Genomic DNA, 18,974 nt, shown 5'->3' with positions numbered 1-18,974 from the left:
CCCAAAGCAGAGGAGTCTGTCTGGCACTGTGATGCAGTGTTAGATGTCTTATAGGCATCTTGCCCATCTCTCGTTGGAAGGAAGCCTCTGGTTGGAAGGTACATCGGGTGAAGAGTATCGATTTAGGTGATAAAGCTTTAGAGACAGAATATATATATATATATGCTAGCACAATAGATGTGTGGTAGCATATCATAGAATCATAGAATGACCTGGGTTGAAAAGGATGACCCAGTTCCAACCCCCTGCTATGTGCCCAACCAGCAGCCCAGGCTGCCCAGAGTCACATCCAGCCTGGCCTTGAATGCCTGCAGGGATGGAGCATCCACAGCCTCCTTGGGCAACCTGTTCCAGTGCATCACCACCCTCTGGGTGACACATGCAGCCTTTCCTGCTGCCATGGCTACAATGGGGCTGACCCCATTGGTACAGTTGCTTACCTGGAATGGAATGGTGCAATGGATTTACCTGGAAAGTGTTCAGTAATTCTTAGAGGCAGAAAGGTTCGGCCCGGAGAAAAGAAGGCAGCTGCCTTTCAGTGCCTAAAGGGAGCCTATAAACAGGAGGGGAATCAACTCTATGAAAGGGTTGATAACAGCAGGACAAGGGGAAATGATTTGAAGTTGAGAGAGAGAAGATTTCGGTTGGATGTCAGGGGGAAGTTCTGTGCTATGAGAGTGGTGAGGTGCTGGAACAGCTGCCCAGAGAGGCTGTGGATGCCCCGTCCATCCCTGGAGGTGTTCAAGGCCAGGTTGGATGTGGCAGCCTGGGCTGCTGTGAAATGAGGAGGTTGGTGGCCCTGCGTGTGGCAGGGGGTTGGAGATTCATCATCCTTGAGGTCCCTTCCAACCCTGGCCATTCTGTGATTCTATGAAAGGCAGGGCGGAGAAGGGACTGACAGCATCTCTTAGAGACACCTGTGCTCCCTGCCCCTAAATACCCAAAGATCACAAGCAAAAATGCTTTCATTTCCCCCCTTTCGGAACCATCGCTCCCCTCGCAGCCCCTCCCCGGGCCGCCCCGCTGCAGTGCTGCCGTGCCGGCGGGGGGCGGCGGGCGAGAGCCGGGCTGTGCGCGGGCCGAGAAGCAACAGCAGCAGCAGCAGCAGGAGGAGGAGAGGAGAAGGGGAGAGGAGGAGGAGGAGGGCGGCTTGCCCGCTGCCCCCCCGCTGCCCGCCGGCCCCGGGGCTGGGTGCCGCGGCGGCCCCGCTGCCCAGCGCGGCGGGGGGCGGCGGGAGGATGCGCGCGGGGCGGGAGGCGGCGGCGGCGGAGGCGAAGGGCTGCCGTTCCCGGGTCGGGCAGCTAGAGAGCAGTGCAGGGAGCGGAATCCCGGCCCACGAGCGTGGCGGTGGCGGCGGCCGGGCGCTACGAGCTGCCTTCCTGTGCGGGGCGGCCGCGGGCTGGAGGCGCTGAGCGGAGCCCCGGGCCGCCTCCCCGCAGCGCGCTGTTCGACCGCCGCGCTGCCCTCTCCCATGGCGGAGACTAAAATCATTTATCACATCGACGAAGAGGAAACCCCTTATCTGGTGAAGCTGCCCGTCCCTCCGGAAAAAGTCACTTTGGCCGATTTTAAAAATGTCCTCAGCAACCGGCCCGTGCACAGCTACAAATTCTTCTTTAAATCCATGGACCAGGATTTCGGGTAAGCTGGCCGCCCAGCTGGCGACGCCGTTTTTTATTTTGGGGGGAAGGAAGAAGGGAGGGCAGGGGGGTCCCGCTTGCTCCGTTCCGCCTTTCCCTCTGACAGCCCGGATGGCAGAGCACCTGCTGGGCTGGATGGAGGCGGGCGGGCGCTTCCCGCGATGCGGGGCTGCGGTTGGAAGCTCCGCGGATCCGCGCATTGCGGCACCCGCTGGGCTGGAGGCCCCGCCGGCAGCCGGGGAGGGAGGAGGAGGAGGGGGGGGGGGAGCGGCGGCCGCTAACATGGCGGCCCGGCTCTGACAGCTCCCCGCCCGGCCGTTCGAGGCTCCGCGCTGAGATCGGGGCCTGCGGGCAGCGTCTCCTTTCGGAGCTGTGCTCGGTGTCGGTGTGGAGTCGCGCCGCTTCTCCTCACGGCTCTCCCGACCCACCGGCTGCTGTCAGACCCCACGGTGCCGTTCAGGGCCGAGTTCCGCCGTTCTCCCCTCCCGCCTACCGGCCTTATCTTATACGCTGTCGATAAAAGCGATAAAAAGCCGTTCTGACAGCTCGTCGCTTTTAAAACGTATTAAATCCCTTCGTAGCAAACCGCTTCTCTTTGTGCTCGCATCCGTCGCTGGCGAGTTTTATTTTACGTATTTCAACGCCTCGCCTGCAGGAAACAGCGGGTCTGTGGGGTGCCGACGCCGACCCCAAATAACAGAGGGTTGTGTGGTGAAACGCATCGTCGCATGCTGGCTTTTCTGCCTATCCCGAGACCCAGAGAAATCCCTTTTTCTGCTCCATCCGCCACGGAATGTGGACGTTGTTTGTTGACACGTATTTCTGATGTGGCAATTTGTTAGCGTTGGCACGCCGCTGTAGGAATTGCTCGTGTGTTGACTTGTTTGTTGATCCGGATTGTGAAAACACGCTTTGGGAAACAGCTCTACGAAGCCGTTTTGTTGTCAAAATACGGCTTTCGAAAATGCCTGTTCGTAAATCTCTCTCTCTCCTCATCACCCCCGGGGATGGGGACGTTTAGGAATCCTGGCTCGACCCGGTTTTTGTGGTGCAGCCTGAATGGAGGATGATGGATTCGTTCGGACGGCGTTTGCGTTGGTTGCCACTGCTTGCAGATGTTTGGTGTGAGGGAGAGCGAAAGCAGAGCTGATGCTGTTGGGTGTGATGGGGGCATCTCTGGCATGTGTGGGCAGTAAATCCTGCAGTGGTTTTGTCTCAAAACTTAAAGGGAGACGGGCTGTTCTCCTTGTCTTGCCCTAGGAATGGTGGAGGATGAAGGGCTGTGAATGGGTGGTTAGGCTCAGCGCCGTAAATTCTGCTTCTCTCATTTAAACACTGGTCTCAAATGTAACCAACCAAGACGGGGGCTTGTTTGTGAGGGATGATACAACATTAAGGTTGGAAATGACCGCTAACATCGTCAAATCCAACCCTACCTCCGCTGTGCCCCACTGAACTGTGTTCCTCAGTGCCACATCCAGGGACACCTCCAGGCATGGTGACTCCAGCACTTCACTGGGGAGGAGGATGACTGTGGACTGCGATGCTGTCAGGTAGCGTGAAACTGAATGTGAATCAGTTCAGCAGCAAGTAGAGATTTGTAAGTTTGGGGCTAAAAAGGCTTGGAGGACTCCCATAGGATGCTGGCAGCTGAATGCATACTGAGGGGTACACCCCTGTCTTTGCTTGGGAGGTTTGTGCTGGACCTGATGGTTCACCACAGGCTTCCAGAGAACCCGTGTGTCGCCCTATATCATTAATTCCTGAATTTTCTCTAAGTTGTAGCAGTAAGTTGTACATGAGCATTGCCACTGACTCTGTGGTGGTAGAGGCACACACCAGGCTGGGTCACTTGTAGGATCGGGATGGTGCATGAACCTGACTGGCATTCCCACTGACATCTCTGACTGCCTTTTGACTTCCAGTAGAATTTTTACAGCTGAGCTATGATCCAAAATAGAATTGGATTTGTAATAAAAAAGCTGATGGATGATTTCACTGCGCTGACAACAGCACAACCACACCACAGCTTTTTCTCCTTCCGTGGCTGTCAGATGTATTCAGGGTTTAGGATATCCAAAGAGTAAGCAGCACTTTTTCCTTTCTTCCTTTTTCTTCTTCTATTTGTCACCTTTTCAGTACCATAGAGCACCATCTTATGATGGGTTCGTCTCTGATTCCCATGAAGACTGGCTGCTCTGCCCTCAGGATGAAGGTATGACCAAGGCTGCCATGATCCAATCTTCAAGAGTATTCCAACCAACTTCAGTGTACACCACAGTCCAGGTGAAGGCTCTCACAGGTGCTGCTGCTGAGGCAGGAACCCATCATCTGAAACAGTTAGAGGTAACCCATACCTCTGAAAGCTGTCAGTCACATTTTGTTCTCTGTTTCACTTGTCAGCCAAACTGTCGTTGCTGGGATAATCGCAATTACCTGTGAAAATTAGAGAATTAGGAGAAATCCACTGTCAGTCTCTGCAGTCTCAGCAAGTGTTAATGGTAAATTTGGGCTTTTCTCCTAATCTTATCTACAAGCTGACTTTCTTGTTGTTGCAAATAGGCAATTATAGCTGCAGTCACCGCTGTACATCTAATTTCTGCCTTCCGTGCTTGCAGATGCCCTCCAAAGAAGTGTGTTCTGTAAATGGCACTTCAGCTGCAGTAACATTTTGGTTTTCAGAGCCCTCCTCCTCACCTGTCCCTCGTGTCACTGCACGCTGGCTGTGCAGAACTGTGATTTGGCACGAGGAGCACTGCTTGGCAGGGTGCTTTGTAAATCCCAGTCCGGAGCAAAAAGTCACTCCTGTGTTAGGAAAGCAAATGTTTTATTGGAGAAGTGAAGCCTCCTTGAGAAGCCAGTGATTGGGATCCAACACAGCAACCCTGCACATGTTGTTGTAATTAAGGCCCGGCCTTTCCTGGATCCTGAAATAACACAATAAATAATTGTGTTCAGAAACAGTGGATGTGTTGAATTGTTTCCAGCGGTGGAAGATAGAGTTGCTTACCATTGGGACGGAGCTGGATGTGGATGGTGGAGCCATGTCAGGCTGTGCTGTGACAGCAAAGCAGCGGTGAGTACCTGTGCTGGGCTGCTTCCAGCTGCCCTCCTTGGAAGGTGAGCTGAGGAAAGCTGCAGGAGTGGCAGATTTCCTCCTGACTTCAGTTAGTCCGTGCCTTGCAGCCTTAACACTACGCTGGTAAAGCTGTAGAAAATAGATCTGATGTGTAACTTTTGTTTTGGCTTTCCTGGCAGCGTTTCCTTGATAGAAAAACATCTTCCCATGCTGTTTCATTTTCTGTTGATTCTTTTGCTACCTCTTGAGGGGACGGACCTGTCTGTGTTCTGCAAGCCCTGTGGACTCTGTTCATAATGTCATATTTGAGATGCAGAGCTGTGTTCTCACTTGGATTTGACCCTTGGAAGTGCTTTGTAGTTTCTATTTTTGTTCTCGTGAGTGGGAAGCTAAGCTGGAACGTCACAGGATTGGATTCATTAATGTGGTGGTATCTACTAAGAGGGAAATGTAGAGAAGGGGCTGTTTGTGATGGGTGTTTTATGGGCAGGGAGTGCTGCTGTCAGCTGCCTTTGGTGCTCTCTTTCTTCCAGGGTAGGAGATCGGAGGTCACTTCCTACCACTGAAATTGTTGATTCTGAGGTTACAGCTGCATGTCCTTGTAATGATGTATAATGCAATTTTGTTGTTTCTTTGATGATTGAAAAATGGCAGATAACGGCTGCATCTTAAAAGAAGGCTATGGTTTGTGGCTGTCGTGACTGCAGCTCTGACAGCTGCATAAACTGTGTAGGATCCGAGTGATTCATGATGAATCCGTGTGACAGATCCCATAATAGAAATACTGATCTGCCTGCTCGTAAATATTTGGTATTTTCAGAGCTTTTCTTAGTAACGTTGTTTTACATCATCATTAACTTCCACAAAAATACAAAATTATGAATGCGTATTATTCGAGCATTCCCACCTTGGAGACTTCATTCTGTGGTTTTATCTGTAGTCAGCGTAGGATGCTGTGCTGCGATGTGATCGTGGCATGGGATGCACAGGAAGGTCAGCTCCTTTGCACAAATGGGTACAAGGTGCTGCTGAATTTGCTCTGTGCTGCATCATTCTGGTCTCTGTTTGGGGAACGTGTCACCAGGGCAGGGGCTGCTGGTGCAGAGCGAGCCACTCCTGTGCTCTGCAATCTCCATCCATCAAATTCCAGAAGAAGTTTGTCCTGCCATCCTTCTGGGTGAGGTTCAAGTCCTCATTCTTTCCATTGTGTGAACTAATATACTTTTCATTGTGCTTCTTTTGGGAGCACTTTGAGGAGTGGCTTTTTAGGCATTCCTTTGGCATCAGCAAAAGAACTTCCTTTCTAACTGTACTTTTAGGTGCAGCTGTTTCTTGTGCAGAAATTGCTTTTCTTGGTACTCAGTGTCTTGAAAACTAGTGATTGAAAGCAGTGGGAATCCAGCCTGGATGGGATTAAAATCTCTGTTTTTACCTTGCACTTAAGGGAGTTCTGACCAAGAAACAGGAATTGTGATTGAGAAAGTGTCTGATTGTAGGAATCTAGAATAGTTTGATCATTGGGAAAGCTTCTCGGACAAGATATTGAAGGAAATGCATTGAATGTATCACCTAGAAAACAGATTTGAGCTGCATGTCAAATTCATAGAAGTCTACACTCATGGAATATAACCATGTAAAAATCCTGCCAGCAAAGAAACGTTGGGCAAAGGTGTGGAAGCCATATCTGAGCCACACTCCTGAAGGCTTTGGGGTTGAGCTGTGAGCTTGGACAACTGTTTTCCCCATTGGTTCAGGGTAGAAGTGCCTTGCAGGTAGGGATTTGCCTTTTAGGTGCACTCTTACAATGGAAGTTTTAATGAGAAATTTTTGCTGGTGTTTTTAAAGGGATCCTCCAAAGTCTAAAGAGCAGCATGAAGAGATGCATGGGATAGTGGTGTTGGGATAGTGAGCACGCTGGTGATGGGCTGTATTATATGTAAAATGAAGGCAAGTGGTGCATGTTTGCATTAGAAAACACGGAGCTGGTGGACTAATGTGCTAAAACTAACAGGTTGGGAAAGTGATCTTTGCAGCTCAGTGACAGAAGCATTGCTGCCGAGCTGAAGGCCATGGCCAGGTTACCAACCTGAGTGATGGGCAGGTGGACGAGCAGGTAAGAAGTACTGTGCCATGAACATTCAGCCTTGAGATACAAGTAAGGATATCTTTACAATGCAGCCTTGCAGAGTGTCCCTCTGTGTGCTTGATTTCCCATGTGCTCCTCTGCCTTCTGCGTCTCTTTTACCCTCAGTGTTATCGAGGGAAGAGGAGGGGTTAGTAAGGAGCTAGCTCTGTGGAGTAGAGCTAATAAGGCCAGGTTTTGTGATGATTTGTGTCCTTTCAGGGTCTGCATTTTCTCCCCCATTCCTTATTTCAGACTGCTTTGTTTGTAGATGCTCGGAGACATCTGAGGTACAGTCAGACTGGAGAAAAGACAGCAGTTTACTGGGACATGGAGTTAAGGATTGGGGCTTCCACTGGTAATGCAGTCACATAATTAACCATATATGACTTTGCACATGCCTGTGGCATATTTACTGAGAACATCTTTTGGGTGGCAAGTGCGTTTGAACAGATGGAGCAGCAAATGGCATCCTTTGGGAGATTTTTTTTTCCCCTGTCCCCTTTTTGGCCACAGTTGCTGATCTGTAGGCTAGGAGTGAGGAGGAGGTTTGGAAGAGGAGGGAGCGGTTGCATAATAGTGCAAGTTGTCTTCAGGTCACACTCGGGCAGCTGCTCTGTGTGATGGAGATAAGGCAGAGCAAGGGGTGAATGCACAGCGTGTTGCAGTGCCTGGCTGAGCCCTGAGACCTCCGTGTTGTGGGGTAGCAGGTGCTGATTCCAGGTGAGCTCACCACAAGCCTGAGCTTCTCACTGGGTTTCAGCCAGCTTCCACGTGAGCTATTCTACCCCGTGAGCAATGCTGGTCTGAATGTGAAGCTTGCAGTGGCAGGAGCATGCCTTTTAGAACAAGAAACCCCAACCAACCAACAACAGGTGAAGCAGGTTGAGTTCAGAATTGCAATTTTATTTTATTTTGTTCTTTGAGACAGCAAAAAGAATCAGCACAGGGATGTGTGGTCAGTGAAGGTTTCACCACTATGGAAGGAAATGGGTCGTTGCGTAGCTGAAGCACTGAGCTGAGACCTGGGAAATAGCAAAATCATTGCATTCAGCCCCAGCATTAAGGTTGGACTCGGCTGAGCACTCGGACACACTGAGCAGTGCTGAATTGAGGTCTCTGTTAGCTGCTGGCCTAATGAGAATAGTCTTTGCTTCTTTTGGGGTTTTCCCATTTTCTCTGCTGAAATTCGTAAACCTTTTTGTTTATACAGAGACCGTGCTTCTTACTGCTTGTATTTATCCAGCACCTGGCACCGTGCTGCTTTGCTGTTTGCTGGCATCAGAAAGCACTGTTGTAGCACAAATAAGGAAGATACATACAAGAACACCATGCTAACAGACCCCAAAGGCCATAGTTTTAACCACACTGGGTTAGCTTATGAGTATTTCATCGAGCTGATGCTGATAGCTGTCTACAGTACAAGCCATTGCTTATTTTAAAGTCCCAGCTGTAATGTGATCTAAATACTTAAAGCAACCACTCTTTCTGCTGGAACCTGAGGACTGCTCTGCTCTGAGGGTGGAGTACGTTACATTTATTAAAGCTAATGCTATGAAAACATGCAAAAGGGTTACATCAGGTTTGGTCTGCTTCCTGTGGCTAGTGATCAGCAGCAGGACAAGTTAGAAAAACAAGTTTACTACTGTTCATTTAATGAACACCTCCCCACAGTGAGAGCACAGGTCTTTTTTCCAGAGCTCAGCCTTCAGCATGTGCACAGAGACTGTACAGCTGTTGGAAGCATCAACCAGCTCTATAGGATGCGAGTTTGACACCTTGTCTACGAGCTTGCTAATGAAAATATGTCTGTGAAGGGGGTTGAATTAAATGAGATTTATTAAGTAGTATTTTTTAAGATATATTTTCATATATATTTTAATGATTATCACTTCTGTAGTCTGATGCAGGAGTATGAACGGGCAGCCAGCACCAGGAGCAGAGCCACGTTCAGCATCAGCCATAAAGAGCAATGGAACAGATTCAAATTTTGAATTAAGGAATTCATTTACAGGCAGTATTTTAGCCTGCAAAGATTTCCCTGGTAGATGAGGTGGGGCAGAGCTCACGTAACTCACCATATGTTGTAGTCTTTAGAGCTACGTGGTCCATTTTTTACATCTTCGGGGGAAACGTGTAGGATGAGTGTTTGCAATTGTGTTCACAGCCTGCTCACCTGCCTTGTGAATGAGGAAACTGCGGTTTATATTCAGAAGGAGGCATCTCCTTTTGTGTTTGCAAAAGGGCAAGCTTGTTTTGGTTTGAATTTCAGCAGCACAGAGGTGGGTCTTTTGTCTGTGTGTTTATGGGAAGCTGGAAAGGAGCAGCGTTATGCTTGAAATTCAGAGTGATGTAAGAGGTCCTGACACCCAGTCCTGCATGAAGCCAGGTTTAAGGCCAGGTATCTTAAAGCCATGAAACACCTTTCTTAGCAGGTGTTTATTTAGCCTTATACATGTATTGCTGCAGCTTATCATCTAGCTTTTGGTTGCTTAAAATGCTGAGATTTCAGGGTTTTGTTTGGGAAGAAAAGAAAAGCGAGGAAGCTGTTTGGTGAGCACCTGCTGAGCTCAGCCCTGCCCCGGGGATCCCAAGGTCAGTGTTCCTTCAGCATCTCCACCTCTGAGCTGCAAGGACCCAAAGAGAACTTGAGAAGGCTCAACGAGGTGGCGGTGTCCTTTTGGTGACCGGTGGCTGCAGATAGGTGCAATCTATGCTTTGTTCCAGGACATCCAGCAGGGCCCTTCTCCTGGCAGGACTCAGCCTGCTGTGCACAGAGCACACCGTGCTGTTGCCAGTCCTTTGTTGGAGTGTTTGGGGGTAGTTTGACTGTACTGAGTAATGGAGAGGAGGTGGATGCCCTCTGGTGATAGAGGACAAGGCACAGATTGAAACAGATTGATGTTGCTTGGTCCTGTCATTGCGTTGTGTTTGTTTTAAAGCTTGCTTGTGCCTTACAGTCTCTCTCAATTTACTCCTTTGTTTGCATTCTTTTCACATAGGGACTCCTCTGTTATTTACTAAAGCTGATGTCTGTAAACTGCTGCTCTGAGCCGAGCAGTCTTTGCTGGTGCAGTTTATCAGGTAATTACTCGCCATATCGAGGACTGTTATCTTTTCTTTGGTTATGTTATAGGTAAAGGAAGCAGCCTCGTGTTTTGCTAACCGTCTGCTTTCTGTGCTTTGATTGTGATATTACAGAATACCACGGGGGTGAGTAATTAAGCTGGTGTTGATCTGTAAATGAATCCTCTGCTCTGGCAGCCTGGAGTAAATGTCAGAGTGCTGTAGCCTTCCATTGCCAGCGTTTTGAAATCTCTGTGTGTAGCTAATGAGAAAAACACACTTAGATCTAGTTTAAGCACAGATATTTGCGTGGAATGTAGTGGAATAGATGCAGTATGTGTATGCAACCCCAGATCCAAAGAACCAACTGTTTTCAGACAAGATAAACTGAGTAGGTGGGTGGAGAAAATGGAAAAGGGGAGCTCAATATTCTCAAAAATTTCTAATATCACTTTTAGTGTTTGTTTAATCAGTGTTTGCTTTCATTCACTTGGCTGGGGTTCTGGCTCTGGGCAGATGATTCAACTTGTCTGTTTTTCCTGTCGCAGCAAAACGTGTTGTTTTTTCACAATCATTCAGGGTAGGTCTCATTCTCCTTTCAGTGATGTTAGAAGAATCATTCCCAATCACCATGAATGTTCAGAAATGCAGTCCTGTTTGCTTATTTGAGTGTTCCAAGACAGGTTATTTTGCCTCATTTTTCTTTTGTTCAAAGATTGAGCGGTGAATGCTGGCAATGCTGCCTTTAAATTGGCCTGCATTGTTAGCTGGGCTCACAAAGCTGGTGTGACAATTGGAAGCTGAACGGTAATTGAATCAAATACCCATTGAAGAGCATGTTGTTGATAATAAATTATTTGGAAGTTGCAAGAATGTCCTTTCCCAATAGAATGACACTCCGTGTCCATCTGTGGTTCTCCAAACAGATGTGTGTGTTGCCCAGGGTGCAGATAGCAGCTCCCCATGCAGTGGTGAGGTGGGCCTTTCCTGAGTGCAGCAGACCTGGTGAGAAAGCAGAACTAAGAAAGCAGTAAGGAGAGAGCATCTGTTGGTAGTAACATGATTTCTCTGAGTTCATGGCAGCTCCAGCTGCTTCCTGACCCCTTTTTACTTGCAGATCATACAAGAACAAACATTCCTCTCCTTACACACCCTCCAAAAATTGGCAGATGGGTGAACCTCTCCCAGAGCAAAATATGAAGAGGTCAGGTCTGTTGTCCAGAGTGAGTCCAAGAGCTGCATCCAGCTATCTCCTGAGGAGACCCTTTTAGGTATTAATGTTTTCTTGCTTACCCAAACATGAGAATAACCTTCGGGTAGAACTTAACCATTTGCACTGAGATTTTCATCAGTTTCTGGATGGAAACTGGCTTTTCCAGTGGAAGCACAGTGCTGTGTGAAAGCACGTAAGCCATTTGTTAACTATCCATCCTGCTTCTATCTGTAACCATCTTTATTTTGTTCCAATTGATTTGTCCTCCATGTTCATTCTTTGGACGTAATGTGGTGAAAATATCCTCCTTTCTCAACTGCAAAATGTCAAATGGGTATCAGGAATATCACTTTTGAGGTAGAGAGCAGGGAGAGATGGTATGGGCATACAGCTCTGGGTTTTCCTGTGGCCTTCAACTCCCTTCAGTGTCAGAGCTGAGAGAAGATTTTAAGTGTATGTCATATAGAAAACCTTTGATGTGTAGCTGTGCTTTTTTCACCTAGTTACTGCCTGCCTTTTAGCAAAGGGCATTTGGATTGGGCTGCCATTAGAATGGCATTTTCTAAATTAATTAAGCACCAACTGGTGGTTTAATGAGGAAGGATGTGACTGGTGATTTTGCTGATGCTGCTTTGGGGTCCCAGCTCTCAGTGCAGGCTGCTGGGAGCCCAGTCCTCCCATTTTCTGCTCTGGAGTTTAATTGAGTGAGACAAGCTGCTGAGCAAACACAGAGGAATTTACAGTGCTTCAGGAAGGAATGACCTAAATATTTGCCCCATGGTTGTGTTGTGGGTTATCTCCATGTTGAGTGTAAGCCACTGACGTGAGGGTTGCTTTAGGAAATAATGATGGGTTTTGGTTCATTCCCTAGCCTTGATTAGATGATATGTTATAGAAATCTTTTGCAAAGATATTCCAGCATGTAGATACCTAAAGTATTGCAGAGTGATAAGAAGTGCTCACCATAGGTGGTTTTGACCGTATTTCTATTTCTTTTGAACTAAAACATCTTTGCTTTTCTCACTGCCTCAAGAACTTTCAGTTTGCAATGTCTGCCATTTCAGTACTCGTGAGCATGAGCCCCAGCAGCTGCTTGGCTGGGAGTGTCTGTGCACATCGATGGATTTCATGAAGGGGGGGAAGAGATTCATTCATTCCAGACGTGTGCCAGGGATGAAAACCCATCGATCTGAAAGAACTCAGTTTGTGATGTGATTGCAGACCGCGCTGAGTCACTTGCAGGGCTCACACCTCAGCTTTCTGCTAGGAGAGGCTTCTGAGGATTCTGCACACAGTGAGCTGCTTGGGGAGAGCCTGGCTGTTGGGGTCATTCATTGCAATGTGCCTCGTGGTCAGCCAGGAAAACAGCATTTGTCTGCAGCTCATTTTCAGCTGAAGGGCAGTTAGCAAGTGCACAGCGTAGCTGGTCTAATCCAGCCTCTTTCACGGGTGGGGTGGGGGGAGAGGTGACATTTCTTTCTCTTTCCTCTCACAATTTGCTTTTTCTCTTCACAGTTGCTGGTTCTGTGGTCCTCGCTGCGTGTGCTTTGTTGCTGATGGTGTATTGTTTGAACCTGAGGGAATGTTACTCATAACAAAAGCACAGGTTGCTGTTAGATACCTCACTGAGATTACAGCATTCCCCCATGATAGCAAAACAGACAATCATCTTCCGTCCTAACAAGCGTCCTGTGGCAGTCCTTACCCACAAAACAATGAAGTATTACTGTGTGATCATAACTAGATGCTTGAAATACTCCATTAATTATCAGAATGTCTGCAGAGGGGCACTGATCATCACTGATGGGTTGCCTTGTGGCTTGCTGCAAAACAGAACTGATGGCTTTGGTTTGCTTTTAAAGCACTAAAGGCCCTCTCACTGCTGGTTCCCCTCCTGCCAACTGCAGGAGGGGATCATAAAGTGATGAAGCTGTTACTTCTTTCTTCCAGTGAAACCTTGTAGCTGTAGTTAAAAGCATAAAGCGATGGGAAAAAATATTTTCGCTCTGTGTCAACTGAATATTACCTGTTAATTTCAATAATAGTGGTACAGATGATTAGAAAAAGAGACAAAGCAGACACATCTCTGCTCTTCTGCTGCTGTAAATCAGTGTCCCAGCCCTATGGCTGTGGGGTTGTGTGACCCATGGATGCTGGTGATGTCTTTGGGCCTTGCACTCCAGTGCAGATGCCAGGGCTGTATGTCACGGAGCTGCCATCTGCTCTGTAAGCAGAGCAAGCCAATTGCACCACAGCATATGGAAATTTGTATTCCAGAAGCCCTCGTTCACCAGCAAAATGCAGATGTTCATCACATTTCCCTTTGCGGTTGGTGGTGCAGTGGGAAATGTCTTGGTTGTGAGTACTGTGTGCAGCTTCAGTGGGCTTCCATGGAAGTTCCTGCAAGTGCAGATGGCATGTGATGAGCATTGCTGCAGACCACGGTGTGCTGTTAGCAACAGCAGTGGGCAGTGGAGTGGGAAATCTCTGGGTGTGCCAGGCTGGGGCTGCAGGAATCTCCATTTGAGCCCAGGATGTCTTTGAGTGCTTGCTTCCATAAGCATTTCTAACCAGAGGAGTTGATTCCATTTCTTTATACTCTCTACAGGATTAAAGAGAAAAAGGCAAAACTTGGAAGGCTCTTGTATCAGAACAGATGTACTGCAAGTATCCTAGTCTAGGAAGGAATCCATCTTTGGCTAAACTGTGTGCATGCTGGGAAACAGGTCATGCTTTTATTTTTTGTTTATCACTATTAACCAGTAGTCAACCTGTTAGGACAGTTGGGAATCTCCCTTCAGAAACTGCCTTGAGTCTTTGCAGTGGAATTATAGAGTTTTTTTCAGGGCTGCCCTTACCAACCTATTCTTATGCAGCTCTCTCCATGACCCAAGATAGCTCTTCTGGAAATACCAAGCTGACCTTAATGCTTGTGTTCCTTCATCCATGCTCTGCCTGCACCCTAAGCGGTCAGGTTAAGAGCCCATTGTCTCTCTAAGGTCTCTCACCAGCCTGGAGGCTGCAGCTGAAAGTCTCACAAGCTCTGTGGAGTGAACTTTCTTCTGGTCTTTCTATGGACAAGCCTCCTCATCTCCTTTCTTTCTTCTTCCCTTTCCAATGTGAAGAGAATGCCTGCATGGACTAAGGCACTGGTTTGGGATTTGAGGTCTGAGTTCTGTTTTTCTCTCTTCTGTCTCCTTTGAATTTGACCTTGAGTAAATGATCCAGCTCCTGATATTGCAACCAGTTAAACTCATGCCTCATTTAATTTATGCACAAATTGTACCTTTGGAGGAGACTGTAAGCAAATTACGATTACATGCCCAGGAATCTTGTAAATACAAGGCTTTATCTTTTGGGTTTCAGTTCCCGTTTGTAAGGTCTTTTAAATAAACTGAGTCTTGCTTCCAACTGACCCAAGCACTGAGTTTGCATGCACGGAAACATACCAGTACAACTCCTGGTATCTTATCAGATTTCTTTCCTTTTGTTTAGCTGGATGGCAGAGGCTCTCCCTCCCATCCCCACCCATTGCTGTTCTGTTACAGTGGTTTCAACAGAAGCTCTTTGCAATGACCAGCTCCGTGATCCTTCTACCTCTATCTGGGTAATACCTTCTGTTGAATTTGCTGTTGTGGTAGAATTCTTAAAATAGCAGGAAAAAAAAATGATTTGCCACTGCAAAGACTTTTGGAGCTGCTGTCAAAGTGTTTATTTCTCGTGACCTATTTTGGTTATAGACCCAAGCTGACAAAAACTGAAAAAAAAGGTACAGTAAATGGAACAAAACTAAATGAGCCTGGAGACTGCTGAGTACAGGGCTGAGGAGGCAGAAAGGATGTGTGACAACATTTGTCCTTATTAGGAAAGGGGGATGCAAAGAAGTGTCTGACACTAATTACATTTTGCTCTTAGCAGGAGAAGGAGCTGCACAGCAGCAGCAGGTGATGGCAGGATGCAGGTGCTGCAGAAAGCAGAGAAAACATGAATATGGAGGAGGCTGTGGGCCAGCTGTGTTGCTTTAACTGGAGATGAAGAGCTGCTCATCCAAGGGAGAGGCAGGATTCCTGATGTCATGGGGAAAGCTGGGGGTATGTGGTCATGACAGATTATCAAGCAAGTGCTGTGCTCGTAGACATGCTCGACAAGTTCCTTCATTCAGCCTTTGCAAAAACTCTCATTGGCTTCAGTGGGACTAGAAAATAAACCTGCAGTGGTACAGGGTGTGCTTTCCAAAGAGCTTTGGATGCTTGGAATAAAGGTAAACTAAATAATGGACCTATTGCTTGTGTTGGACTGCCTGAAAGTGGGTGTAGGATTTGTTTTGCAGTGTCTCATGCAGTGCATCGTCATCAGCTTTGAATCAATGGTTTCCAAAGCAAAGTGAATTTATTTGTTGTTCTCGGTGCTGTTTCAGGTCTTGAGCTTGTAAGAATGATCTGTAGGGTAGCTGGGAGTCCTGTTCCCTGTGTGATATTAGGTAGATGCATGTGAAGGAGAGCAATCAAACAGTTAATGCTGGAAAGCCTGCCTCTTCTGTCTTTCAAATTGTCCCAGCAGGGGTTGCGTTTCATGGTTGACATTAGCCATGCTGTTCCAGCTCCTGCTTCTTTCACATCCCGCTTTTCATCCCCCCTCCCTCCTTATGTCTTTTTTTAATACATCTCTTATTCAATGTGGTTAATAAGCAAATTTGTCATCTGCTTATTTTTGTCTTTGCTAACACACTTCCCCCCCCCCCTTCCCTCTCAGTCCAAATTAACAGTAAGCCAGCGAATTGAAGATAATGCTACTGTGAATTATCCTTTGCTGCAGGGCAGCTTTGCATTTTTAGTACCAGCCTGACTGCAGTTTGTGCTACCAAAACCAGACAGAGCTGGGCCTTTCCCCTGGCAGAAGGAAAGGAGGGGCAGAGTGGCCACTCTTCAGAGGGCTGTTGTTGGGAGCATCCCCAGCTGCTCGTGGCCTTGGCCTCCAAGTCCCCCAGGTGTACACAAGTTCTCCTTTCTTAGGGATACAGAACAAAGGGGTGAATATTACTCTCATCCTACTGGTGTTGCCCTCACCCTACTGGTGCAGTGTGAGCTCCCTTTAGGAGAATCACTGCTGCTGTGTTCTGCTGCCATTCCTGAAGGCAGCGGTTCGTCGGGCTGTGCGCTCTTTGTTTGGGCTGTGCACGTGAAACCTTGGCTCCTCAAGGCTCTGCATCTCAACCTAAAAGCTGGGAAGGACCTGTTCCCTAGGCTAGGCACTTAATTGGCTCCTATTTGCTGCTAGCTTTTTCAGACCACTGTAATTACCGTGGTGACACTGATGTGATAGGTGTGAGCGTGTAATGAAGCCGGAGTAAACACACCAGGTTTTTCAGCTGGTGGGGAAAGGAGTTGCATTGTGCTCTTGTTTGCTTTGATAACCATTGAGCAGTAGGAAAGCTTTTCAGCTGGCTGAGGGGGCAGTTTAGGGAATTGAGACCAAAGTGCAGCTCAGTGTGTTTGGGAGCAGGGATCACTGTGTTGTACTGGCACTGGGGAACAGCCCAGAGATCTCTTGGGAGTGGTAAGGCTAAATCTAAATGGGGATACATTGACACAGGGTGGTAAAATGACAAAGGGGAGAAATCCACGAAGCGTAGCTCCTCTCCTTTTAAAGATGAGGTCTTGCTTTTTGTCCTTCAATAAGAGAGGAATTAATGGGAAATGAGCGAGTAGAAATTGTAATCACTGACAGAGTGACTGTGGCCTGGAATATACTGGATACAAGAAGCAATTTGTGGCATAATTATTTAGCCAAGCCTGGCAGAGTGACCGTAGGCTGCTTCCAGTGATTGTCTCTGGACACGATTAGCTTTGACAACCTTGGGTCTGTCACTCACATTCCAATAAAATGTGTTGCTTCAAATTAAGCAAAACGGGAACTTTTATCTTTTTTTAGCTGTTAGAAACTTGTGGCTCCTATTGTTCCTTTCTCCCTTTACCTGATGGCTGTTAGGAGTGATGGCAGCAGGGATTTGTCTGAGTTCCAAGCTGCTGCCAAAGCTCTCCACTCCATGTCCATTGGTAACTGGGGCACTGTGAGCTCCCAGCAGCAGATTGAGCATCGTAATTAGAAGCTGTACATGTTTGATTTCTTTGGGCTAATGTCATATAGTTCAGGAATTGGCTTTGTAATGGCACACAACTGGAACGTGTGCAAACACTCACAGCATTACATTAATGTAGATTATAGTGGGTCCTTCTTTTCTCTATAAGCTAAGTGTTGCCTAATGAAACCATTGTCAGACATCTGTCCTTTGAGGTTTGTTTTGCATGGTCCGCTTTACTGATCTTTTTTTCCCCTGGATGAATGTTTAATAAGTACACAGAGAGCTAACAGCAGAGCTAAGGAGTGAGAAAAGGTCTGTAGAAAGTTCAGTGCTGGCACTCTGCTGAAGGTCCTGCCCTTGTGAGCCACAGCTTTGATACTTGCTGACAGCAAAGGGGAGCATACTATGGAGAGAAGAGAGATATTAAGATGTTTTGACTGTACTGACTTATTAAAGCTCTGCATGATTAATTGAATTTTATTCTGAGTTATTTGTACAGAATTGCCAGCCTAAAGATAGTTATAAGTGCAGTGATAGTTGGACAAATTACATGAATGACTCCATTCTGACTGGGTTTGTTGTAGTGGGAACAGTTATGCAGAAAGTTTCACCTCTTTCTCACCCATAGTATCTCTTATTTTAAAGCTTCTTTTTCTCTTTAGACTCCAGGGATCACTAATTAGGATATCATCCTCTGTTGGTTGGTAACTCCTGGTGAGTGTAGCAGAGATAGGACTTGGCCACAGCACTGTGGACTCTAGCACTGCTGGGGCTGCCCTTATCTGGCTCAGCCAAGCTGTGTGCTGTGCTCAGGGAAAGCAGAATGAGGGAATGGCAAAGCAGAGCTTTACTCTGAGAGATGCTGCCTTCATCCTTCTGCAGAAATAGGGGCTGGACAGCTCAAGAAGCTTTTCAAGTTTTTATGGTGTGGGTTGGCGAGTTGGAGCTGTTCAGCCACTTTTTATGGGTTTGTAGCAAAAGCTGCAACAAGATCAGACTCAGCACTTCACCTGCTGCAGCTTTCCCATGTTTGTTGATGTTGAGCCCATGGGAAGTCTGACCTGTGAAAAACTGCTGTGTGCTGTGGGTTGTGGCTTAGCTGGCAAATGGGATTTTGGTGCTTGCAAACAGTGCAGTAGGAATTTGGGCTCTTCTCATTAGTTTCAACCTGATACGGCAGCAGCTTTTGCTTCCCAGATAGGATTTGGGAAGAGATTTCTTATAGAAGTGCTTTGTGTCTGAGGGTTGGGCACATCCTCCAGTCTAGAGAAACAAGCCACTCCATCCATTGAAAATAAGACAATAAAGGCAGGAGGGCCTTCTGGTTACAAACTAAACTGGTGGATGGATTATTTGTTGCTTTTCTTTTTCCTTCTTGTTCAGTTCCTTGTGAAATTCCTCTCCGGAGCTGCAGTGCTAACCCAGCTCAGAAGGACCCTGCGCTGTCAGCCCTGCAGTGCTCTGCCACGTCCTGCAGCTGCAATGAGCCTTTCATCTCGCCTTTTAGATGATGGTTTTCCCTGCAGAAGGCTTATCTCATACTGTATGGTGCCAGGATAATGAGAGCCTACTTTTTGTTTCACGGGGCTTTAAATAAATAAAGTAATTGGCCCTGTGTTTCCCCCTTCTCTTCCATACTAATGCTCTGAGCTTTATTTACTGGTAAATTAAGGCAGAGGTTCCATTGCGTTCGATGTTTAAACCTACAAATACTCATTTAGAAGTCAAATGTAGCGGGGCTTAGGCAGGTTGGGAATGAAAGCTTTGCATTT

The 18,974-nt window shown here is 47.3% G+C and overlaps 1 protein-coding gene across 8 annotated transcripts in view; it reads left to right on the top strand.

The window, feature by feature from the left end:
* Nucleotides 1–1,213: 1,213 nt before the first annotated feature.
* Nucleotides 1,214–18,974, top strand: part of DVL1 (dishevelled segment polarity protein 1) — a 67,450-nt gene continuing 49,689 nt past the window's right edge. For 3 of the 8 annotated variants that reach the window (XR_016459294.1, XR_016459293.1, XM_031613650.2), the window contains exon 1: nucleotides 1,214–1,641. Coding sequence is in view for 5 of the 8 variants with exons in the window: in XM_031613650.2 (XP_031469510.2) it covers nucleotides 1,472–1,641 (170 nt within the window). In the remaining 3 variants the exon portion in view is untranslated. Of the gene's footprint in view, nucleotides 1,642–2,612; nucleotides 4,717–18,974 lie in introns of those variants that run through there. The other 5 variants (XM_031613646.2, XM_090122786.1, XR_016459295.1 and 2 more) reach the window with 4 other exon arrangements.

The sequence above is a fragment of the Phasianus colchicus genome, chromosome 22 (genome assembly GCF_987193195.1).
Source record: "Phasianus colchicus chromosome 22, bPhaCol1.hap1.1, whole genome shotgun sequence".
NCBI lineage: Eukaryota > Metazoa > Chordata > Aves > Galliformes > Phasianidae > Phasianus > Phasianus colchicus.
Note: the sequence above shows the minus strand (reverse complement) of the source record. Positions and strands in the feature narration are given on the sequence as shown.